The following is a 24570-nucleotide window of genomic DNA, read 5'->3' on the forward strand; positions in this document are numbered from 1 at the left end:
AATTGTTTATTGCACTGTGAAATATAAAATATATATTTCACATAAAAAAAACTATTTAAAAAAATTCTCCCCCCAAATCTCACAAACCTATTTTCAGTCTTTTAGTACGTTCTTTTAAATTAAATAATCAATTTTAAATAAGGCAATAAAGCAATGTAATACCTAAAGACGATATTTTTTAATGTGTTTTGCAATGCATTATAGTAAGTTTAAGTCGGAGAGGGGGAGGGGGTCCACTGCCAGGCTCCACTAAGAAAACAGCTGACAGGAAACACGACCACTTTCACCGGAAAGAAGGAGGAACTGCTTTTATTATCGCCTGAGAGCTGCTGTAATGGCGGTGTCTCGACGTTCATCGCAGCAGCAACAACAGCAAAATACTTTACAGTCTCCGCCGAGAAACGGCTCTCTTTCTGGCGCTCCTCCGGGCTCTCCGCCGGGCTCTCCGCCGATGGCTTTGCTGACCTCGGCCGTCGGACCTTCGGAGAATGAGAGGGAGTGCAGCGGAGGGATTGAAATGGCTTTGGCCTCCCCAGACCTACCAGCCCCGGCCTTGGCGAGCAGTGCGAGCTCCACCACGACAACCTCTGGCGGAGGTAGCAGCAGCGTTTCGAGCCCTGGCTCTGGAGCTGCCAGTCCCACCGACGGCAGCAGCGGCATCGGTGGGGCGTTCAGGGAGTTGTTCGAGGCCTGTCGTAATGGAGACGTATCCAGAGTAAAGAGACTTGTGGATTCGGTGAATGTAAACGCGAAGGACATGGCTGGTCGAAAATCAACCCCCCTTCATTTCGCTGCGGGTAACGAGCTAATGAAGTAGCAACAGCATCTTGTTATTAGCTAACATACTGCGGGCGGCTAGCTAGATAATGTGTTTTGCTTGACTTGTTTAGTGCTAGCGCTAACATTTTATTTACATTTATCTTTCTTATATATTCCTTAAAATGTAACTATAATTTTAAGCTGTCGTTTTATAACTGTTTTATAAGCTGTGCCGCTAATAACATTTAGCTAGGAAACGCAAACCGTCGTATCTTTTAGTTAGGATAACCGTACGTTAGCATGAACTGCAACAAAAACTAACAGTATGCTACTACGTGTATGTTGTTTACTAAGTTCCCATGCCCTAAATTAAATACAACACCTCTGCAATTATTATAGGTAAGAAGTTTGTGTATCTATACGGATGCTTAATCGTATAAAGAGTATTTATATTTTAATATAGTTATAAAGTGTTGTTTTTGTTGGGATATTTCCTGTGAATGGCTAAAAGCTATTAATGTTAGCAGGATACTTATGCAAAACGCTTAATGTAATATAGATGGAAAAACTCAACGCACGTGCTTCTTTCAGGCTTTGGTAGAAAAGATGTTGTGGAGCACCTTCTGCAGACTGGGGCCAATGTTCACGCTAGGGATGATGGAGGTCTCATCCCCCTGCATAATGCCTGCTCTTTTGGACACGCAGAAGTCGTCAGCCTCCTCTTGTGTCAAGGCGCAGATCCAAATGCCAGAGACAACTGGAACTACACTCCGTTACATGAGGCTGCCATCAAGGGAAAGATAGATGTGTGCATTGGTAAGGATGCTAGCCGTTTATATCTACGGTTAGGCAAATATGGAATTGTGTATGTGTGGGAGTGATAAACTTAATAAATATGTGTGTGAGACAGAGGAAAAACAGCCAGAGCAGGCTGAAAACATTACTTACACTGGGGTGACACACAAACAAATGCCTTAGTGTTTTTTTTTTTTCCCTATCAAATTTCTATAGCCTATATAACCTTTTTATTTGTTAATTTACATAAACATTTGCCTATGCAGGGATGGCTGCCATGTAGAAGTACATCTTGTGGACTCATTTCAAGAGTAAAGAAACAGTTTGAACTAGGGCGATATGGCCAAAAATATTTATCACGATATATATTTGAAAATTTGCGATAACGATATAACTGACGATATAATTGATGCGAGTCAAAATACAACTCCACAACATTACTAGCGCAAAAAGACAACCTTCCATTTATTTTCACTTAAACAAGAAGCTGGTTTTTATGTACATTAAAGCTTTATAAAAATGTAACAGTGCAAATGCAAATTCCTTGCTGAAAGTTTAACCAAAAGGCATTTCCAGTAGAAATGGGCTGACATATCCTGAGCATAACCATGTATAATATCCACTGAAGTTAAAAAGAGGTGCTTTGCAACATTAAACTGCAGTGTGCAGTACGTATTTTTCGGACCATAAGGTGCATGGGATTATAAGGCACATTAAGCGAAACAAAGCAGTCAGATAAATCAAACTTTATTAAACTCATTCTTGCTTCCTCCACTTCTGTACCATTGATTTATTAATGTTGAATTCTCTGGCAGCTGCTCTATTCCCATGTTGCAGTATATTAATGACTAACCTCGTATTGTGGATGGATTATCTCAGTTGTTCTCCTGACTGAAGTTTGGTCCGTTTACAGCACCCTGCCATGCGATTGCATTTGTCTCCAACTATCAGGGACCTTAACGTTAACTTTTATAAGTGTAAAAGTGTTAGTGTTCGTCCTCCAGCTTCACTGTTTATGCTAACATAGCTGTGTCGCTAGCGATCACGTAGCACATCATTATATACCAGCTAGCCCAACTTCAGTAACCCTACAAACGTCACTGCTGTTTAGTTTCCGGTCTTCATTTATGTTGGAAGTGATAGCAGAGCTGTACGTTTGAATTTTTCAGAAATCTCTCAGTCAGAACATGCAATATCATGCTTAGGCAACTAGCGAAACTAGCGAGCTAACTTCCGCTAGCTTCCTGCTAACTTCTAACTCCGTTAAATGTAATAAATTTTGTTTTCATGGATGCCTGGAAGTTAGACTTCATAGTTACACCTGGTAAAGCAGCAATGCTGATCGTTTTATTAAAGATGAAAGAATTTAGACAGTTTTTAACTCTTAGTGATGCTGCAGTGTTCTTTGACCTGAAGAATACGGAGTTTAGGACCCAGATTACTCCCAGATTTAAGCATTTTAGTCCGACAATAACGACGGCCGCTTGCATGTTCTGCAAAAAAGGTGCTTTGTCATGTATCTGACGGACAAACACCAAACCAGTTCCACATCACTGAAGTTGCACCATTTTTACAAACCAATTCTGGTTCATCTGTTTCGCTCAACAATCGGCCATGTGCGTATGAAAACAAGGGCACTGCGCATGCGCGTTTTACTCATATTCTATCGCGATATTTCATTTTCCTATCGTTGCCTAACATTATACTGGTATTACCGTGAACGGTATAATATGGCCCAGCCCTAGTTTGAACTGGCATTATGAGCCATCCTAAGCCTCAGTCTTTGACTCATACGGATTATTTGTATAAATAAAATGTGCCTGTGTGGAAATAACTGAGGTTCTACTTGATAAATCAGCCGGGTTCATTCTCAGCACTTAACTTGCCAAACAAACAGAGACTGTAATTGCCCATGGAAAGTTATATCCACTGCAAACATTTATGTGAAGTGTTTTGCATGCCAGGCTCTAATCTAAGCGCTCATTTTCATCCAGATGAATACAAGACTGATGTCATTCTAGTTCTTTGAGTGTATGTGCAAACGTCTGATGAGCTGGAGCATTCATTGTGCGAGGTGGCGTTCTCCCCTGGGGCTCTTTAAAATATAGAGGTGGTGCCAGCTTGAACACTGTTTTCAACTTTGTGTCTTTTATTATTATCTATGCTGTTTAACCAGCCTTCCTCTTTATTAATATGCACAGCATTCTGAGTAACACAAAAAAGGAACGTTAAAATGCAAGTTTTTGTTTATTTCATCTTATCTTTTGCAGTGTTACTGCAACACGGAGCTGATCCTAACATCCGCAACACCGATGGCAAGTCTGCTCTGGATCTGGCTGACCCTTCAGCTAAGGCGGTTCTCACTGGTCAGTCTCAGTTAATGTGCCAAACAAACATAAGCAATAAATGCTATGTAAAGTTAAGTCACATGCCAATATTTATGTATAAGTGTTTCACACGTTTCTCTAATCTGAGAGTTTTTCTTGTTCCAGGTGAATACAAGAAGGATGAACTTTTGGAAGCAGCAAGGTGAGTGTGTCAATAGTTGATGACATGAAGTTCTTGGGTAAACTGCAGTTATAGAAACGATGCTGGTGTGTCCTGTGATTCTGTAAGCACATTTAAGAGTTAAAACATATGAAGGAGGAGAAAAATGATTGCATGTGATATCCTTTTAATCTGACTTTAATTGACCTCGTCTTAGTTGCTAGTTTCCATCAATTTATTTTGATTTAACAACATCTGAGTCTTTTCAACCATCTAATTACAGGAGTGGAAATGAAGAAAAACTGATGGCACTGCTGACTCCATTAAATGTCAACTGTCACGCCAGCGATGGTCGCAAGGTAAATGAGCCACAAGTAGCACATTACACCAAATACATACATACACGTTTACTAGTGTGTTTCCAAAACTTCAGATTTTGAGGGGGAAAATGCACGTTGTGTTTTTTTTGTTCGTTTGTTTTTTAATTCAGTCAGCATGTGTTTAAAGGAGTCTGAATTAGTTTGAATGGTGTTTCTATAGAGGATTTATGTTGGGGCCATCTTAATTTGGAAATACCTGTTTTAGACATTTCTTATTCTCTAATCATGCATGCGTGACTCTCATGAGACCATCCACAATCCATTTGCTGCTGTGAAATCATCCTCATTTTAACAGCATCAGTTTTCTTCAACTTGGCTTTTAATTGTCCAGCCTTTTTCAAGCAAACCACTAAAAGCACTATTTCAACCCAGTTTATCAGGCTAGTTGATTCTGTATACATTCTCTTGAAGCTAAAGTAGACATAAATTTACACGAAAAACCCCCAAAACTATATTTTTCCAGCATGTTTGGTCAGTTGTGAAATCTATTTTCTGTGGAAGCACATCTGGTCAGATCAAAGAACTAGGCTTAATGTATTCTGCACAGTTTATTTCTGTGTCATTTTCAGTTCTTAGTCTTTGTTAGTGGGACGTGATTACACTGTAAGCAGTGTTTAGATCACCATGCAGGTTTCCTCCTGTTAATTTTGTTTGTTTTGTTTTTTGTCTTCCTCTTTGTGGTTGAGGGAACTACATGTGTAATGGTACAAACACAGCTGGCACTCCTCTTTTAGACTTTACACACTGTTTATCATGGCTGATTTAGGTGAGGGATCTTGTTTCCATTGCATCCCTATGAACAGGAGCATTTACTCCTACTGTTTGTGTGTGTGTGTGTTTCTTTTTTCTTTTCTTTGGGGGGGGGGGGGGGGTTGGTCCCTCATGCATTATTTTCAAATTATTGAATGATTAGCTTTCTTATCCTGAATAAATGTGTTTATTTCTCTAACCAGCTTAAAACAAAACATAACTACTACCTTCATTATTCCATGAAAACTCATTGTTGCTAACAGTTTTTCAGCACATGTCATTCACTTCTAACCGTATTTTTTTCCATCAGAAATTAAAGTGTTACCTCTTTGCAGTAGAATTGATGTTTGCATGATCTAGGTCTGTAAGCCACTTTGGAGATGTGGTCTGGAATTTAAGCAGACCTAAGAAGAGGAGGAGCAGTCTCCACTGCATCCTCCAGCTACTTACCCTCTCTGGCCCCGTGTCACATTTAATCTCACACCGTCTTTGACGGATCAAACAGTGGTTATTGTCTTACTGCGCTTTATGTTTCACTGACTTTAAGGGAGAGAGAGAAATTGCTGTGAAAAGACACTGTCATTTTGTAATTTTTGTTTCATTTTGTTTTCCGTGTGACTCTGGCAACATTTGTCGATCAGTCAACATCACAAAAAATGCTGGTAAGTTGACCTTGATAACGGCCACTTAATTGATGCACTGTTGTGATCTTTTTTGTTTGTTTTTGTTTTTATTCTTTTATTTTTAATCCATCGTTTTTATTTGACCAATAAGCTGGCTGTCACTTGTTAATTGCACATCATGGACCTGGGTGTACGGGTCACTCATTTATCCTACCCTGATGCTCCTCTGTTGTGTGTGCGTGAATGTGAGTGAGCGACTGAACTGGGTTGGTGTCATGGTGACGACTCATCTTTTTGGATTTGGAGAGGAGCACAAAATGCCCACTGCCTGCCTACTTCAGCGTCTGTCCTCTCTCCTCTGCACACTCACCCACACTTCTCCAGCTTTCGATCACTTGCACATAAATCAGTGTCTGATTTATCTTTTCATTAATTTTGTTTTTGATGATGGTGATAATTCATGCATGCCTGAAGGCCTGCCCCTCTGCACTTTGTTTGTCAATCGAATCTTGAATTTGTGTCATTGTAACTTGTGTATACTTCACATGTCCTTGTTGGATTAGTTGGTATGCAGTAATGAATGGTCTAAACTTAACCTGCCATTCTAGTGCTATGCTCTTCCCTCCATGTTGATTGCTTCTAAATTGCCTGTGTCATCCCAAACTGAATGAAGCCTCCATGATTCAACTCTCATTATTCAGAGCTGTTTTTTGTTTTTTTTCACTGTCACTTAATAGTCTTACATTTCTGCATTTTTATATTAACATCACTGCATGGATTGAAATGAAACAATGTCCCTTCTTTTCATTGTGAGCTTGACCTGAGCCAGATTTTTGAACAGTGAACAAATGCAATTGAAATGGGATTTGCAGCTTTGCTTATACTAATTCTCATTTTTCTTGGCTGAAATTAGGCTATTTGATTTTTTGTTTTTTCTCAGCCTGCTTATTGTAGCTTCACTGCATCCTATTATGGTTGGGATTCAATATAATTTTATTTACTCAATAGCTAGTATTGAATGATTGTTTTTATACACAGGTAATTGAAAAATTAATAGAAATTAAAATTGGAAGCATTTTTGTATGTTTCTATTGTTTTTTTTCTTTTTATTTATTTGTTAATTATTTTATAACTGGAATTGGAAAGTAAGTCAGATATTGTATCCTAACCATAATTCACAAGCAGCCTTTTGGACTTTACTACTCCTCAGCTTACTGCATCAAACCTATTTTCGAAGTACTAAGACCTAAAAGATTTATTTTTTTGTGATCTTATCAATTGGAAATCGAGTTAGATGACTAGTGAGGTTAAAGTTGCTCGTCGTCGCTCAGGTCAGACATAGTAACAACAGCAACTGAATTTTGTTGTTGAATTTTCCCCACAAACTCATTGACTCTGCATCACGATGTCCGCCATTCATCTGCAACTCACCGAGCATAGCCTGCTCTAGCACAATTGCTTTTGGCCTTAATCAGCCGCTCGCTCATGTGGCCATCAAAGGCAGTATGCACCGACCCGGCCCACGAACGATGTTAACAGGCTTTCTTTCTCTTGCAGTCTACACCGCTGCACCTGGCTGCTGGGTACAACCGGGTCCGCATCGTTCAGCTCCTCCTTCAGCATGGGGCTGATGTTCACGCCAAGGACAAAGGGTGAGGCTTTTTTTTCTCTTCTCTCTTTTGTCCTTTTAAGTATAAGTCACGACACTAACCAGAGTGTGTTGTCCGGCAGTGGTCTGGTTCCTCTTCACAACGCCTGCTCCTACGGTCACTACGAGGTCACCGAGCTTCTGCTTAAAGTAAGACACGATTTCTTATTTGATGAGCTTGTGCTTTTAGGACTCTGGGTTGGTTGAAATGTTATTGAGCAATGAATAAGTGTAACTCGTTTCGCTTTGTAAAATCATGTCATGAGTTATAACTAGGAAATAACGTAGTGCTAGGAATTGTAATCAGACACTAATTACATTTTGTTATGTCAGATACTGATGTGATGAAACAAATGTTTCTTCCTTCTCCTGTACACGTTTTGTGCTGTTTCTCTCTGCAGCATGGAGCCTGTGTGAATGCCATGGACCTGTGGCAGTTCACTCCCCTCCACGAGGCAGCATCCAAGAACCGAGTGGAGGTTTGTTCCTTGCTGCTAAGCCACGGGGCTGACCCCACCCTCCTAAACTGCCACAGCAAGAGTGCTGTGGACATGGCTCCGACTCCAGAGCTGAAAGAAAGGCTTACCTGTGAGTTCTCGCTAAGCCACCTAAAAGGCTTCATCAGCAGGCATTTTTTTCCACAAAGATTAGCTTTCATGTACTTAGAAACCCAAATCATTAGACCATACCTAATTTGTCATTTCCACATCTCTTTTTAGATGAGTTCAAAGGTCACTCATTGCTGCAGGCAGCCAGGGAGGCGGACGTGGCCAAAGTGAAGAAGACGCTGGCTCTGGAAATTATCAGCTTCAAACATCCTCAGACCAACGAAACAGCTCTGGTCAGAATCACGTCTATGGAGCTTGCCAGTAGTTTCTCTTAACATGCCTGTCTCTCTCTCTCTCATTGTGCTACCAGCAGTTCTTTGCATAATTCTGCATAATGAAGATGAAGCTCGGCACTAATATAATGTTAATGTGTATTTCAGCACTGTGCTGTGGCTTCACCCCACCCTAAGAGAAAGCAGGTGACCGAGTTGTTGCTGCGTAAAGGTGCCAACATCAATGAGAAGAACAAAGAGTAAGTTAACAACAAAAAGTTTTTAGATTGTATTTTTAAAAGTAAGAAGCAAATAAACTAGGAGTTCATCTTAAAGGTAATGAATGTAGCTGATATAATAATAATAATTATTATAAGCATTTTATTCCAAATTAAGCAACTTAATCTCTGTGGTCTAAGATGTGACAACATAATTGCAAAAAAATGTGTTGCAAGTAAAAACACATTAAAGTGCCGCAAAGACGTGAGACCGTGATGTAAAACATTTTAAAAAAACGAAAAGCTGCTGATTCAGCACTAAAGAGTGATAATGGTGACATGTTCTCATCTGTGACGTCTTTTAGCTTCATGACCCCGTTGCACGTCGCTGCCGAGAGAGCTCACAATGATATCCTTGAGGTGCTGCAGAAACATGGAGCAAAGGTGTGCTTTTGCATTTCCTTTTTGAAAAAATGTGGTCTTTGGGAGAGTTGTTGGTATGAAACTTAGAAACCTCTTTCGTTCTGACTCCAGGTCAATGCTGTGGACACTCTGGGTCAGACAGCTCTTCATAGAGCGGCGCTGGCTGGTCACATCCAGACCTGCAAGCTGCTGCTGAGTTACGGGGCCGACCCCTCCATTGTGTCTCTGCAGGGCTTCACCGCTGCTCAGATGGGCAACGAAGCTGTGCAACAGATCCTCAACGGTGATTACCGCACTTCTAACTTTCAAGAAAATGGAAAAAACACTATTTTTCTTGATCATCACATGGTGTATGTGAGTCCTTCTTTGACAGCTTTTTTTTTTTTTCTTTCTCTTTTCCAGAAAATGTTCCCACACGTAACTCTGACGTGGACTACAGGTTTCTGGAGGCGGCCAAAGCAGGAGATCTGGATACAGTGCAAGTAAGTTCACTGATTCTTCTGCCTGATCATTCATGATGAGTTTCACAGAGACTTATTACTGTGATAAAATCTTTATTGTACACTTGTAAAATTTGTAGCACATCAGTTCCACATGCTCACTAGTAGCAGTGATATAAAATGTAATGTCTTGTAAACTTGGCTAATTAGAAAATGTACGTTTGGCAGCAACTTTGCACCCCCCAGAACGTAAACTGTCGGGACTTGGAGGGGCGCCACTCCACTCCTCTGCACTTTGCGGCCGGTTACAATCGAGTGGCTGTTGTTGAATACCTGCTACACCATGGAGCTGACGTTCACGCCAAAGACAAGGGGTGAGTTCTTAAACTACCATCTTACAGTCTGTTAGTTCACTAAAAATGTCATAAAAGACATCAGAAGTTATCATGTTTAAAGCCTTTTAAGCCGTAATTATCAGTACTTTAAACACATTTTCTTCCCTCTTAAATGTGATCTTTTTTTCTGCCGGTTTTCCTCCTTCAGTGGTCTTGTTCCCCTCCACAATGCGTGCTCCTATGGTCACTATGAAGTGGCCGAGTTGCTGGTCAGACATGGAGCTTCAGTGAACGTGGCCGACCTTTGGAAGTTCACCCCTCTTCACGAGGCTGCGGCCAAAGGAAAATATGAAATCTGCAAACTGCTACTCAAAGTAAGCGCCCACCCTCATGATTCTGACAGGAAAACGAATCACTTTGGCCTGGAAAGTCACTCAGTGTCATGTGCAACAAATATTTTTATAAAATCGATCAACTAAACCTTTCTGTTCAGCATGGAGCCGACCCAAGCAAGAAGAACCGTGATGGCAACATGCCGCTGGACATGGTGAAAGATGGGGACACGGACATCCAGGACCTGCTGAGGGGCGATGCCGCCCTGCTGGATGCTGCCAAGAAGGGCTGCCTGGCCCGGGTCCAGAAGCTCTGCTCCCCGGAGAATATCAACTGCAGAGACACACAGGGGCGCAACTCCACACCGCTTCACCTCGCAGGTACAAGCTCTTCTGATGTGTTTGTATACTTTTGTACTGAGTAAAAATACTAACTCACACACTGTTTGACATAAAAACTTGGAACATAATATGTCCTGTTTTTCTGGCTGTTGGTCTTATGTGTTTTGTATTTACACAGTATTTCCTTTGCATTTTATTCATGTCGAGCTGTAAAAAGAGTGGAGCTCAATGAGACTAATCTCATCTAATTAAATATGCATTAAAAAAGACTTTTCGAAGTGTGTTCATATGAAGGAAGTTGCACTGACTCTTTTTTTTTTTTTTCTTCTTCTTCTTCTCTCAGCTGGCTACAACAACCTTGAAGTGGCGGAGTATCTATTAGAACACGGGGCCGACGTCAACGCACAGGACAAAGGAGGCCTTATCCCTCTTCATAATGCTGCCTCTTACGGGGTCAGTCTCAGCTACATAAACAGAAACATTTTTGTGGGTTTTGTAGCTGTAGATACATGAAAAGTGTAAACATTGTAGATGAAAAGATACTTGAGCTGATGACCTTGCCATCAGCTCTTGAAAACTGTGTCAGTAACTGTGTTATTTTATTTAACTTGAAGTTCAGGGTTTAACTTGTGATCTGTTCCCTCTCTTCCTCGCAGCATGTGGATATTGCAGCCCTTCTGATCAAATACAACACGTGTGTGAATGCCACAGACAAATGGGCGTTCACACCCCTCCATGAAGCAGCTCAGAAGGGTCGCACACAGCTCTGTGCGTTGCTGCTGGCTCATGGAGCCGACCCCACCATGAAGAACCAGGAGGGGCAGACTGCTCTGGATCTGGCTACGGTAATGGCTCCTGTCTGAAAGAATAACTGTGATACTAAACGCACCATAAAATGAAATTCTGTACTTCAATATGTTTGCTCGTTGAAAGGCTCAGGCTGTTTCCTTTGCTGAATTTTTTTAACTTGTATATTCCTGCAGGCTGATGACATCCGAGCCCTGCTGATGGATGCCATGCCACCGGATGCCCTGCCCAGCTGCTTTAAGCCTCAGGCCACAGTGGTCAGCGCCTCTGTCATCTCCCCTGCCTCCACGCCTTCTTGTCTCTCAGCTGCCAGCAGCATAGACAACCTTGCCGGGCCCCTCACTGAGCTGGCTGCTGCCGCTGCTACAGGGTCCTCCGGGGTGGCAGATGGAGCCACTGGCACTGACCGCAAGGAAGGGGAAAGTAAGTTTGTTGCGGTCCTTATATCAAACACTGCTCAGTTTATAAAATCTTGTTAAGCAGACAAATTGGACATAAAAGAGATTGGGGAGCTTGTGTTACAATTATTTGTTTTATTAAATCTTCTGGGTTTTTTGTTTTGTTGTTTTATTTTTTTTCATAGTGGCAATGCTGGACATGAACATAAGTCAATTCCTGAAGAGTCTGGGCCTGGAGCACCTCAGGGACATCTTTGAGAGAGAGCAGGTCATAATGGCTTTTTCTAGCAAACACACCTTTTACGCTGGACCTGTAACCCGCTGGTTATACGTTTGACCAAAATTAAATTATTAAAGGTCTCAATTTGTTGTGGGGTTCTTTTTTTCTCAGATCACACTGGATGTGCTGGCTGACATGGGCCATGAGGAGCTGAAGGAGATCGGGATTAATGCATATGGCCACCGACACAAGCTCATCAAGGGAGTTGAGAGGCTGCTGGGTGGCCAACAAGGTGAGGTGTAACCCAGTGGCTTTTGGGGGGATTTTTTTTGGTACTACTTTAATAGAGAGTGTGCATCTTTACACTTTGAATCTTGATCACTTCTCAGGTGGCAACCCATACCTGACATTCCACTGTGCCAGCCAGGGAACCATTCTTATAGACCTCGCCCCAGAAGACAAGGAGTACCAGTCAGTGGAGGAGGAGGTGAGCTGAGAAGCTGCATTTACCCAAAAATAGTGTCTCTTTTTTAATGCAGCTGTTCTAAATACCTGGTAAATTATTATGTAGCGATAGCTGGACAGAGTGCCTTATAACAAATCTTGTTGTTCATGTGTGTCACACAGATGCAGAGCACCATCAGAGAGCACAGAGATGGAGGCAATGCTGGTGGTGTCTTCAGCAGATACAACATCATTAAGGTCTGAATGCTGACTCTTTACTTGACTGTTTTGATTATCAGCAAAATACTGACCAAGTGTTGGCTATTTTTTAAAATCTTTATTTAGTATATTTTTGGGGTTACAAACCTCAATATTACAGCAGTTTGGGAGGAGTCATTAGTTTATGGTGTAAAACAAACACAACTCCCTGCATCCTGTTTGAAATGTACCCTACTGTATCACACAGATTCAAAAGGTGGTAAACAAGAAGCTGAGGGAACGTTACACCCACAGGCAGAAGGAGATCGCAGATGAGAACCACAACCATCACAATGAGCGGATGTTGTTTCACGGTAACCACGCCCACTGTCACACCATCTATGTGCTCTGTGTGTCTGCAGCAGACATAACAGAAAACCTGACTACTGTGTAACTTCATCCTGCCACAATTTCTTACAGGCTCCCCGTTTATCAATGCCATCATTCACAAAGGCTTTGATGAGCGTCACGCCTACATAGGAGGGATGTTTGGAGCAGGTATCTATTTTGCAGAGAACTCCTCAAAAAGCAATCAATACGTCTACGGCATTGGTGGAGGCACTGGCTGCCCAACACACAAAGACCGATCCTGCTACCTGTGCCACAGGTAACTTTTGGCTGTCACCCATTAAACTGCAGCACAAAGATGTTGTAGCAAAGTTTTGTTCCTGTACTCAGTTCATATGTTGTGACTTCTCAGGCAAATGCTTTTCTGCCGAGTGACTTTGGGGAAGTCGTTCCTACAGTTCAGTGCCATGAAGATGGCTCACGCTCCCCCAGGACATCATTCAGTAATCGGGCGGCCCAGCGTTAACGGCCTAGCTTACGCCGAGTACGTCATCTACAGAGGAGAGCAGGTAATTAAGAACTCGGGCCATAGCGTTAGCAAAAAGCAACACGTGCTGTGTAATATTGGCTGACACCCTGCTTTGTTTTCTTTAGGCCTACCCAGAGTACCTCATCACCTACCAGATCCTTAAGCCTGAGAGCGCAGCGCAGTCTGCAGCAGGAGCCGAGCAGAAGTCGTAGTTACTTCATGTTACACAAACTCACACAAAGACTCGATGCTTGCTTCTTTTTTCCCCCATTTGTATTGCAAATGCCTAAACACCGTTTTTATTTACCAAACACATTTCCAGTTTTCTGTCCAGTAGAGCCCATGGTGACCAGTGCTTCATGAGCAGATATGCTGTAATACTCCTCATGGTGATTTTCTTTTAGTTTTTTTCCTTTTTTCTGTTTTGGACTCGGCTGCATGATTTTACAGAAGCATGTAAAGCCCAATAGCGTGTGTGGGTTAGTTTTTTGTTTTCAATATGTCTCCCCTCCTCACCAGTGAGAAGGATGCCTGTAGAGACTTTGAAGTTTCAGCATTAACAGTTTGCCACTCTCTGTCGCCTCATACCTTGTGACTGTGGAGAATCAGCAGCAGCCGCCTTCGCCTCACCTCTACTCACACTTGCTGTCGAAACCTCAAACCTGTGGACTACTACAACCCTGTCGTGTTTGGGGTTCAAGACTGTATAGAATGGTCTGTGGTTAACTGTGACTTTAATGCTAACCTATAACACTACCATACATGTAACAGGTTGTCATTGCTATACTGTAATGCTGACGTTCCAAACTTTGAACCCGAGAACACTACAAAGACTGAACTGCAATGTTTAACGGTGGCTTTATTTAGGGTTGGGCACGATTGGTTGAGAAAGGGCGTCACAGAGTTTGGGACTGTTTGGGATATTACAGTACTGATTTGCTGGTCAGTGCAAGGCATCATAACTACGCAGCTAAATGTGTTTGTGTTTCCTTACAAGTGGACATCCTACAGCCAGTGAGCTCAAAGCACCCTTTCTGTCGCCATGGTTTTACTCACAGACATCACACCCATATGGATTTGCACTTTTACGTAGAAAACTATTTAAGTTATTTTGAAATTTAACTTGCAAGTTTGCGGAGGAAAAATATTTGTACAGGTTGTGTAAATGTTTGTGTATAACTGTTGCTGTTTAACAATTTTTTTGAGTTAAACTGTAAATGACATCTGTATTTTTCCTTTAATGCCTTCTGATTCTCCTATACCGTTTTTGTTTTTTGTTTTTTTAATAAATGTCCCATTAACAGCTCCTTGTGTTTTGAGCGTCTGATTTATTATCCATTTCTTTTATGATATGTAAAGTCGAAGGTTAGGGATTTAATGTAGCTTGATGCGCAACTAAACCAGTATGATTGAAATTGCAGTCAAATAACTGGCATCTAAGATAAGATAAGATAAGATAACCTTTATTAGTCCCACACGTGGGAAATTTGTTTTGTCACAGCAGGAAGTGGACAGTGCAAAAGTTATGACGCAAAAATTAGAATACAATAAGAATAAATACAGTACACAGCTGTACAGAATAGAATAAAATAATATACTATATACAGTAGAATAAAATAGAATAAAAATATACAATAAGATAAAAATAGAATACGAATGCTATATACAACTGAGTAAAAATACAACGATGCCAGAAAAGATTATTGCACTTAGTGTTATTGCACATGTGTGGATGTGTGTGTTTGTTCAGTTAAAGTCTTTGTTGTGGAGTCTGACAGCAGTGGGGAGGAAAGACCTGCGAAATCTCTCCGTCCCACACCGTGGGTGCCGCAGTCTCCCACTGAAGGAGCTGCTCAGTGCTGTCACAGTCTGCTGCATGGGGTGGGAGACGTTGTCCAACAGGGATGACAGCTTAGCCGCCATTCTCCTGTCACTCACCACCTCCACTGGGTCCAGAGGGCATCCTAGAACAGAGCTGGCCCTTCGGATCACCCTGTTCAGTCTCTTCCTGTCCCCAGCAGAGATGCTGCCGCCCCAGCAGACCACACCATAAAAGATAGCAGAAGCCACCACAGAGTCATAGAAGGTCTTCAGGAGTGGGCCCTCCACCCCAAACGACCTGAGTCTCCGCAGCAGGTACAGCCTGCTCTGCCCTTTCCTGTAGAGGGCGTCTGAGTTATGAGTCCAGTCCAGTCTGTTGTTCAGATGAACACCAAGGTACCTGTAGCTGTCCACAGCCTCAATGTCCATACCCTGGATGTTCAGTGGTTGCAGTGGAGAATGCTTGTGCCTGCGGAAGTCTACCACCAGCTCCTTGGTTTTACTGGCGTTGATCTGGAGGTAGTTCAGCTGGCACCAGTCCACAAAGTCTTGAGTCAGTCCTCTGTACTCCTTGTCGTCCCCATCAGTGATGAGGCCGACTATTGCAGAGTCATCAGAGAACTTCTGCAGGAAGCACTGGGTGGAATTGTGGGAGAAGTCTGCAGTGTAGATGGTGAAGAGGAACGGAGCCAGAACCGTTCCCTGTGGGGCCCCCGTACTGCAGACGACCCTGTCCGACACACAGCCCTGAGTCCTCACATACTGTGGTCGGTCGGTGAGGTAGTCCAGGATCCAGGTAGTGAGGTGATGGTCCACTCCAGAGTTCTCCAGCTTGTCCTTCAGAACCGAGGGAAGAATAGTGTTGAAGGCACTGGAGAAATCAAAGAACATGATTCTCACAGTGCTTCCAGCAGTCTCCAGGTGAGCGAGGGAACGATGTAGGAGGTGAACGATGTAGGAGGTGAACGATGTAGGAGGTGAATGATGTAGGAGGTGAATGACGGCATCATCCGCTCCAATGCCAGGCTGGTAGGCAAACTGAAGTGGGTCCAGTGATGAGCTTGTTAGGCGCCGAAGCTGAGCCAGGACCAACCGCTCCAGGGTCTTCATCAGGTGGGATGTCAGAGCCACCGGCCTGTAGCTGTTGAGGTCCTTGGGGCGTGAAGTCTTTGGCACTGGTACAACACAGGAGGTTTTCCAGAGCTGTGGGACTCTTCCCAACCTCAGGCTCAGGTTGAAGAGGTGCTCCATCACCCCACACAGTTGGTCCGCGCAGGACCTGACCTCGAGCTGATGCCATCTGGGCCCGCTGCCTTCTTGCCATTAATCCTCCTCAGTTCCCTCCTAACCTGGGTGGTTGAGAGAGACAGGCTGGAGCCTTGTGTTGAGTGTGTATTGGATGAGTGTGTATTGGATGCTGTTGTTGGGGGTGGGGAGGAGTGAGCAGGGTGAATAGAGGAGGTGTGAAGTGTCTGAGGTGGAACAGCAGCAGTGGGGGTGGGTGAGTCTGCAGCCGATGTTGTAGACTGTCTCATGGTTGAATCAAATCTGTTGAAGAAATGATTCAGTTCATTTGCCCATCTCACATCCCTCCCAGGCAGAGAGTTCTGCTGTTTGTGGCCTGAGATGGTTCTGAGGCCTCTCCAGACTTCACCAACGTTGTTTTGCTGAAGCTGGTTCTCCATCTTCTGCCTCGATAATATAATAATCGATAATATAATAAGAAGCTACATCATTGATACTCTGCAGAATGTTGTGTTTAATTGAATGTGCAGTGGTTTTGTATCCATGCAACTGATGCACCGCTCACTTCCCTAAAAGACTACAACACTGTCGCATGTAATCTACGTTGTTGTGTTCACATGACTGCAGTCGCACTTTGCTAGTTTGTTAGAAACACTTGTTGGTGTCTTAAGTGTGTCTAGTTGAGCTATGGCAGAGCTTTTTCTCCTATTTACTCACAGACGACGTTTAAGTCACACTTCCCCACTCTCTTTATAACACACCGTGTTTGTTTTTTGTTTTTTTTATTGTAGCCGTTTAAGCTAGCGGGTCGCAAATATGATGGTGTGGAAAACGTTTACATTTCTAGCTTTGCTCCTTTGCATTTCCGAAACTTCAAGCGCTTCCTATGTTATCACAGCTGACGTGCAAAGGCCGACAGGAGATCTTAAACACTTCTGGAGAAGCACTGGTTTCTGGTAGGTCCAGTTTTAACTTTTCCCGTGTGAGCGCCGAGCAGTAAGTGTCAGCCAGAAAGCAGAGATTCACTGAAACGGGACACTGACTGTGGAATTATTTTTATATTCACTGTAGCAGAATACTTCAGAGGAAGTATTTAAAAAACGATGCACTTACTAGGAACACGTAGGACTTTCTCTGAGCGTAAAGGGAGAAAGGTAGACTATGGAGTAACTCACTGCCAAGGTATGCAGAAGAGCATCTCTGAGCACACAAGACATCAAACCCGGAAGTGGATGGGCTACAGCAGCAGACCAAATTTCTGACAACTAAGAACACATTAATGATGCATGCTCTGATGAGTGTCAGTATCTGCCACTCATTCAGGGTTGGCATGAACAACATGAGGGCCCTGCCTGCTGCTGGTGGTGCCATGGTGTGGGAGATATTTTCTTGGCATGCTTTGGGTCCCTTACTAAACGTTAAGAATCATTTGAACGACACAGCCTACCTGAGTATTGTTGCTGGCGATGTTCATCCTTTTTTGATCACATCTGTCAGCACCAGCATCACACACAGTGCCACAAAGCTCAAATCATCCCAAACTGGTGTCTTGAAAATTCACTGTACTCAAATAGCCTCCATATTCACCAGCCCACTGACAAATCTGCAGCAGCTATGTTATGCCAGTCATGTCACTACAGACCAAAGTCTCTGAAGATGGTTTCCAGTACATTGTTGAATCTGTGTCATGAAGAACTAAGTGAGTTCAGGGAAAAAGGGGGTCCAATCTGGTGTACCTAATAAAATGCCCAGTGAGTGTGTGTAGATATAGCACAAAGCTAAATGTTTGTCTGTGTTTTGTGTCCAGCCCCCCGCTCCCTCACACGCAGGCCCACGAGTATGACCTGAGCATTGACCAGCAGCTGAATTTGGCCTATGTGGGCTCTGTTCCTCATGGAGGGATCCAGCAGGTCAGGATACACTGGATGCTGGAGCTGGTGACTGCACAGTAAGTGAAGTAAATGAACAAGCAAGTAGGTAGCAAGTAGCATGACATGTGGTGGGTCATGTTTGCTATAACACGCTCGCGATCGAAGACAAGCTTTTTGAATGTTGTTTTTGTAGGTTATAACTTACGGTAGTACTAAGAGTGGTCTCATCTAACTTTTTTTTAATTTTAGAGATATTGGAGGAAAACCTCAATATAACTTCACTAGACTGGACCGGCTGATAGAGCTATTATGGATGAATGGCCTTCAACCAGGTACTGTACTACAGTCCTGTTATATTTATTCCTGATGTACATTTGTCATCTGTTTTCATACCTTTTTATTGTTCGTTATGAGGTCATGGAAGAGTAAAACATAATTTCTGTGGTCACGACTACCACAAAAGTTGACCCAGCGCGGGCGACCGTGGTTCAGGGGGTTGGGAAGCTCATCTTGTAACCAGAAGGTTGCCGGTTCGATCCCCAGCTCTGTCTGTCTTGGTCGTTGTGTCCTTGGGCAAGACACTTCACCTACCACCTACTGGTGATGGCCAGATGGTGCAATATGACTCTCTTCTGTCAGTCTGCCCCAGGGCAGCTGTGGCTACAACTGTAGCTGCCTCCACCAGTGTGTGAATGTGAGAGTGAATGAATAGTGTAAAGCGCTTTGAGGATCTCGAAAAGCGCTGTATGCAGTCCATTATTATTATTACTCGAGTAATACCTCAGCCAATTTTGAAGTAGGTCAGATGACAGAAAAACATTCTCTTGCAACAAAATCTAAAGCCTTGCCTAGCCTAGCCTGCTTGGGGTGGCTGTAGCTCAGGAGATAGAGCAGGTCATCTACTGATTGGAAGGTTAGTGGTTTGATCCCTGGCTGCCCTTGTCTGCAGGCTAAATATCCTTGGGCAAGATACTAACCCCAAGGTGCTCTCCGATGCATTCATTGGAGTATGAATTTATGTGAATGTTAGCTTAACCTCCTAAGACCCAAACATGCATTTTTAACTTCTGTTTGCTATTTGGGCTGATTGGGACCTGATTAATGTAAAAACAAAGAATTACCTGATGATTTTTTTTAACTGATTTTTGTTTCTGAGAAAAATTAGATCCACATATGAGGACATTTGTTTTAAATTTTGATAGAAGAGTGGCAGTATGGTGTCCTCGTACGTGGTTATCAGTTCCTTGTATTGCAAAGTTGTGTATTTTGGTCTAGACAACCCAAAATGTGATGTCCACATATGTGGACGCCAGGTTCTAGGAGGTTAGGAAGCACCGAAGAAAGTGCTTGTATGAATGGGTGAATGTGGCATGTTGTATAAAGTGCTTTAGGTGCTCCAGGAGGGTAGAAAAGTGCTATGTACGTCCATTTACCATTTAGTTAATTTGTTAGCTAAACATCAGAAATTTGTATATCAGAAAACGTAATTGGATTTTCCTGTTCTCTGTTGCAGGATTTGAACTGATGGGAAGTGTCTCTAATTACTTCACTGATTTTGAGGATAAATCACAAGTGGTCGAGTGGAGAAATCTGGTTTATCTCATAGCCAAGAGGTACATTGGTGAGTGAGTTGAAGCAGACATTGTTAGTTTAGTTTTTTGTTTCGTACTTTTTTTGCATAATCAATAAGAATATTAAAAAGGACGACAGTGAAGAACAGTGAAGTCCAATAGGAGAGCCATAACAAATTACTATGCATTAAAATAATGAATAACAGTCATTTTTTGACTAAAATGGTCCCAATTGAAGTATTCAGAAATCAATCAGAAAATGTACTGTGGCGGGCATGTAAACATGTGATTTAGCTGAAACTAAATGGCTTAATCTGCACTGTGTCACCCTGCTCATGTGTTTTGTGATGACTGTCGTTGCTTGTTGTAAATTTCAGACAAATATGGCCTGGGAAGTGTTTCTCGATGGAACTTTGAAACATGGAATGAGCCCAACAACCATGACTTTGATAATGTTACTGTCTCAATTCAAGGTAAACCTGTGAGACATTGTGTGTGTGTGTGTGTGTGTGTGTGTGTGTGTGTGTGTGTGTGTGTGTGTTGTGTTTGTAAACTGTTACCATTGATGAAAGGTAAGTCTGGGGTCCCCCCCTACTTATTTTCTCTTGTGTTTATAATAGTGTTATTTAATGTGAATGTAAACGGGCACACACATTATATGAAGTTATGCAGTTATGTTCCAAGAGCTGCTTTTGCCTAAAAGCACTAAACCAATTCTTCTGGAGCTTCTTTTATAAATTTGTGGAAATTCAAATGTTCTCGCCAGACAGTATGACAGTGCTGTGCTGTGGATTATCATTTTTTTCTCAAGGGTTTCTAAACTACTATGACGCCTGTTCTGAGGGTCTGCGTGCTGCCAGTACACTCCTGAGGTTTGGAGGTCCAGGAGACTCTTGTCACCCCCATCCACACTCCCCGTACTGCTGGGCCATGCTGCAGCACTGCTACAACGGCACCAACTACTTCACTGGAGAGACTGGGGTCAGACTGGACTATATAGCCCTGCACAAAAAGGTGTTTTCTTTTCTTAGCAAATAGAAAATGAAAGCAGCCTTGATTATGCTCTAGATTTGTGCTTATAGTTGCCAGAAAAATATAATTATCATTATGTTCATAGACTCAGCTGTTTTAGGAAAAACTATAGCTATTACTACACAAACTTGCTTAATTCCAGGCTGACTTCCTGTCTTCGATCTTACAGGGAGGAGGCTACTCCTTCCCCATCCTCCAGCAGGAGATCAAGACTGTAGGAGAGATCCAAGAGCGTTTCCCTAAGTTTCGCAGCCTGCCTGTTTACAATGACGAGGCTGATCCTCTGGTAGGGTGGTCCAGGCCTCAGGAGTGGAGGGCTGATGTGACCTATGCTGCAATGGTGGTAAAGGTGAGGCGAAGACATTTAAACGAACAGCATGGGTGGAAAAAAATATTTCACGTGGGAATTTATGTTTGTTAGAAGTGTCCAGTCTAGAACAATATCTTTCATTTAAACCTGAAAAGGACCGCACCAAATAGCTGATGTGAGCACGGCAGCTCTAAATTGCCGGACATCAAACTTTAATCGGTAATGGAGAGATTAGCAAATGCCCCCATATTTTGTGTATGATCTTCTTCCCATAGAAATGACCCCGACAACTTCATAAAATGTATTCATCAGACCAGTCTAAATGTGTGTATGGGATAAAAGAACTAATTTGTTGTCGGTGTGTTACGAGGAGCTTCTCTCTGCCAGTTAAATCACCCTGATCAAATCCTCTGCTGTCCACCTTCAAAAGATTATAAACCAGCACCAGGATATGTTGATGGCAAACCCAAACAGCACCATCAACTACACCCTGCTGAGCAACGACAATGCCTTCCTCAGCTACCACCCACACCCCTTCACCCAGCGCACATTGACCGCCCGCTTCCAGGTCAACAACACTCAGCCGCCTCATGTTCAACTCATCAGGAAGCCCGTCCTCACAGTCATGGCCCTGCTGGCTTTGCTAGGTGACATCTTTACCCTAGAACACATGTTCCCTCGGGGGGGAAAGGGGATGAATCGTTTAAACATGATTTAATTCGTATGTGTCCCTGTGATTCAAATTTTAGGAGAGACCCAGCTTCTGGCTCAGGTTGTGAACTCATCAGGAGGCCACAACGGCACACTGGGAGTTCTCGCCAGTAGCCACAAACCCGTAATGCCCGGTGGCTCAGACAGCTGGCAGGCAGCAGTGTTGGTGTACAACAGTGAGGACAACAGCACCTCTACCATCACCGACGATGTCACTGTCTCACTGAAAGGACTGCCTGCACAAAACGGTAACACTGTCAAGGGATTTGGAGTGTTTCTGTTTATCTGTGATGATTTCTGTAAGACTGTTTGGTTAATTTTACTCCTCTTTGCTATCTGTTTGTTATCCAGGTCTAATGTATGTCACATATTACTTGGACAATAATGTAACCAACCCTTACGAGCTGTGGCAGAACACGGGGAGCCCTGACTACCCCACAGCAGAGCAGCTCAGACGCCTCAGGAGTGTGGAGGTAAACAGGACAGCTGGACAGTATATATTCTAGTTTTCTGCAATTATAATTGTATGTTTTTCAGTGTACAGCAAAACACGAAAGCTAAAAGTTATCTATCCTGTTTGATACACTACTCAGAGAAAATTAGGGGAAGACTTGATCATCACCACATGTCAGTTAAAAAAATTACCTTGAGCGAGTTGTTAATGTCCATTTCTGAGCATACTGCCAAAATCGGACTTCATCAGGATTGCATGTGGTCCTGATATTCTTTAGCGGCATCTATGGTCACAGCCCAGCACCGTGCGGCTTGATTGGCGTTCCCGAGAGATCAGCAGAACAGCTACTGGTGCCTTTTTCTCTTTACAGAAGAGAGCAGGTTGTCAGTGAGCACACGTGACAGGCATGAAAGAGCCTCGAAGGCTGTGGCACACTTTACGCCGTGCAATGATTCCCTCATTCCACCGAGTTAAACAGGCTTCTCTGCCTTTATTTTTTTTTTATTTTTGATGAAGTTTTCTGCACACCACACTGTGAAAGCATGGATTTCCTCCCAGTATGAACTCTCATCATTTTTTGTTATCTAGTTGATGCCTGTGAGATTATTTTTTTGTGAGTCTTTAAGACTTGAACTGATTTGACAGATCACTTTGACCTTTTCCTGCTCTCTCAAGTGCACTGAGACACGCGTTGACCTGATGTGTCATTGTCTCAGGGCCCCCACACTGACGGACCCTTGGACGTTCCTGCAGGAGACAGTCTGATTTTGAAAGCCAAATTGCCGGTGCCCTCCGTCCTCCTCATCCACGTCTGTGCCCGGCCGAAAGCTGTGCCAGACCAGGTTAGTACCAACACAACACAATGTTGTATAGATAAAATATCTCATATTACACTCGTGTCATAAATGAGTCTGAAAGACAATATTAGAAAATAGTAAGAAGGCTGAAGCTGCTTTAAAATATTTTAATTGATTATATTTTTAATTTTAAGCTAGAAAGAAGTCTATAGAGCCAAGGCGAGTTTTTATGAGTAGGTCTATTTGCTAAATTTGTAATAAATGTATGTTTTTAAATGCTCTGTTGTCTATAAAATTAATCACAGATTTATATTTTTACACTGCGTTATATTTGACCTTCTTCAGGTCAACGGGTTACGCTTCATTAGGATCACTAAAGGTCAAGTCCTTATTATCTGGTCTGACCACTGTGTCAATTCAAAGTAGGTGTTTCTCATCCAAAACATTTCATTTCACTCTGCTTTAAAATGTATTATATGCATCTTTATCCTTTAAAGGTTGGACAACGTTAGTAAGGCTAACACCACTTTTATTATGTTATGCTTCGCAGATGCATCAAAACATATGAAGTGGAATTATCCACAGGCGGCAAGGCATTCGGCAAAATCAGCACCCAGAACACTATTTTTACTTCTTATGTTTATTCACCAGGTAAGAATTCACACTAAATTCTTCTAAATCTGAGACCTTTAGAGTCTGACTGTACAGAGAAATAATATCATGGTCTCTGTTGTGTTCTGTAGTGGACCAGGAGGTTAGTGGTCTGTACAGAGTTCGAGCTGTGGACTACTGGGGAAGGCCCGGCGAGTACTCGCTGCCAGAGAGATATTCAGAGGAGCATTAGTCCGAGATCTGGTCTGCTGGCTGTTATGTTATGTTTTGTTATTGTTTTATATAATGTAAATTTTTGGATTGGTGGATTTTGTATTTAATAAAGCATTGTATGTGGTCAGCTGTAATCATGTGAGTCAAGGTGTGAAATCACTGAATCCTCGCCCCACCCCATCATGTTGAGGTCACCTGAGGCAAGGTGTAAGTGAGGTTTGAGACGCTTGGGAAGGGATCTCTAGACTGCATTGTTGGTTTCTAATATCCGGTGTCTGGTCAAAGATGGTGGACACAGATCGTCTCCTTTACTGCTCTTTGAAAACATCTGTATTCTCGGTCCAAGGTGTGGACATTTGCATCCTTGAAAGAGTGACCTTTATCGTTCAGGTGCAGATGTTGTCATGTTGAGGTGGCTCTTCTACGGTGGCTGTTTGGTTTCTCCTATTTAGAGTCCGAGCACTACTCACCGCGCCGCACAACATACATTGTGTTATTCAGCTTGTGTTTGGGAGTGCATTGAGATGAACCAGTTTCTGTCTGAGGGTGTTGCTACATCTGAAGTGCAGGGGGAAGTCGTGGGACCACAATGTTGTTCTATTTCTGCCTGGTTGGTGTTTGAAACTCTTTCCTGTAC

General features: G+C 42.8%; 2 protein-coding genes across 3 annotated transcripts; both read left to right on the plus strand.

The window, feature by feature from the left end:
• Positions 1-262: 262 nt before the first annotated feature.
• Positions 263-14603, plus strand: LOC113033497 (tankyrase-1). 2 transcript variants are annotated; one of them, XM_026187337.1, is made up of 28 exons: positions 263-797; positions 1351-1575; positions 3825-3920; positions 4047-4083; positions 4325-4400; positions 5813-5833; positions 7352-7446; positions 7526-7592; positions 7844-8030; positions 8162-8283; positions 8431-8522; positions 8846-8924; positions 9015-9186; positions 9306-9385; positions 9572-9717; positions 9887-10052; positions 10172-10391; positions 10696-10805; positions 11009-11197; positions 11336-11582; positions 11743-11825; positions 11949-12069; positions 12167-12264; positions 12405-12479; positions 12688-12793; positions 12900-13086; positions 13180-13336; positions 13422-14603. In XM_026187337.1, exons 1-28 carry the CDS (start codon positions 335-337, stop codon positions 13506-13508), a joined length of 3804 nt encoding a protein of 1267 aa, XP_026043122.1. In that variant the 5' UTR covers positions 263-334; the 3' UTR covers positions 13509-14603. The 2 variants fall into 2 exon arrangements, with proteins under 2 accessions (XP_026043122.1, XP_026043123.1); XM_026187338.1 differs by lacking the exon at positions 5813-5833.
• A 2330-nt stretch (positions 14604-16933) lies between these two features.
• On the plus strand, positions 16934-24067 carry idua (alpha-L-iduronidase). Its single transcript, XM_026187971.1, has 14 exons — positions 16934-17318; positions 18170-18310; positions 18483-18565; positions 19747-19854; positions 20182-20277; positions 20616-20818; positions 21006-21185; positions 21577-21793; positions 21896-22105; positions 22209-22330; positions 23028-23153; positions 23454-23530; positions 23659-23759; positions 23852-24067. The coding sequence occupies exons 1-14, from the start codon at positions 17179-17181 to the stop codon at positions 23950-23952; spliced, it is 1905 nt and encodes a 634-aa protein (XP_026043756.1). The 5' UTR covers positions 16934-17178; the 3' UTR covers positions 23953-24067.
• Positions 24068-24570: the final 503 nt, after the last annotated feature.

This window comes from Astatotilapia calliptera, chromosome 12 (assembly GCF_900246225.1).
Source record: "Astatotilapia calliptera chromosome 12, fAstCal1.2, whole genome shotgun sequence".
Taxonomy (NCBI): Eukaryota; Metazoa; Chordata; class Actinopteri; order Cichliformes; family Cichlidae; genus Astatotilapia; species Astatotilapia calliptera.

What these genes read in the sequence shown, in the direction of transcription:
- idua (XM_026187971.1), top strand. Translation starts at nt 17,179, where the DNA reads ATGATGGTGTGGAAAACGTTTACATTTCTAGCTTTGCTCCTTTGCATT. An exon ending in TGTTACTGTCTCAATTCAAG is followed by an intron (nt 20,278 to 20,615) that starts GTAAACCTGTGA and finishes TTTTTTCTCAAG; the next exon opens with GGTTTCTAAACTACTATGAC. An exon ending in GACGCCTCAGGAGTGTGGAG is followed by an intron (nt 22,331 to 23,027) that starts GTAAACAGGACA and finishes TCATTGTCTCAG; the next exon opens with GGCCCCCACACTGACGGACC.
- LOC113033497 (XM_026187337.1), top strand. Translation starts at nt 335, where the DNA reads ATGGCGGTGTCTCGACGTTCATCGCAGCAGCAACAACAGCAAAATACT. An exon ending in AGCTAAGGCGGTTCTCACTG is followed by an intron (nt 3,921 to 4,046) that starts GTCAGTCTCAGT and finishes TTCTTGTTCCAG; the next exon opens with GTGAATACAAGAAGGATGAA. An exon ending in TGTGCAACAGATCCTCAACG is followed by an intron (nt 9,187 to 9,305) that starts GTGATTACCGCA and finishes TCTCTTTTCCAG; the next exon opens with AAAATGTTCCCACACGTAAC.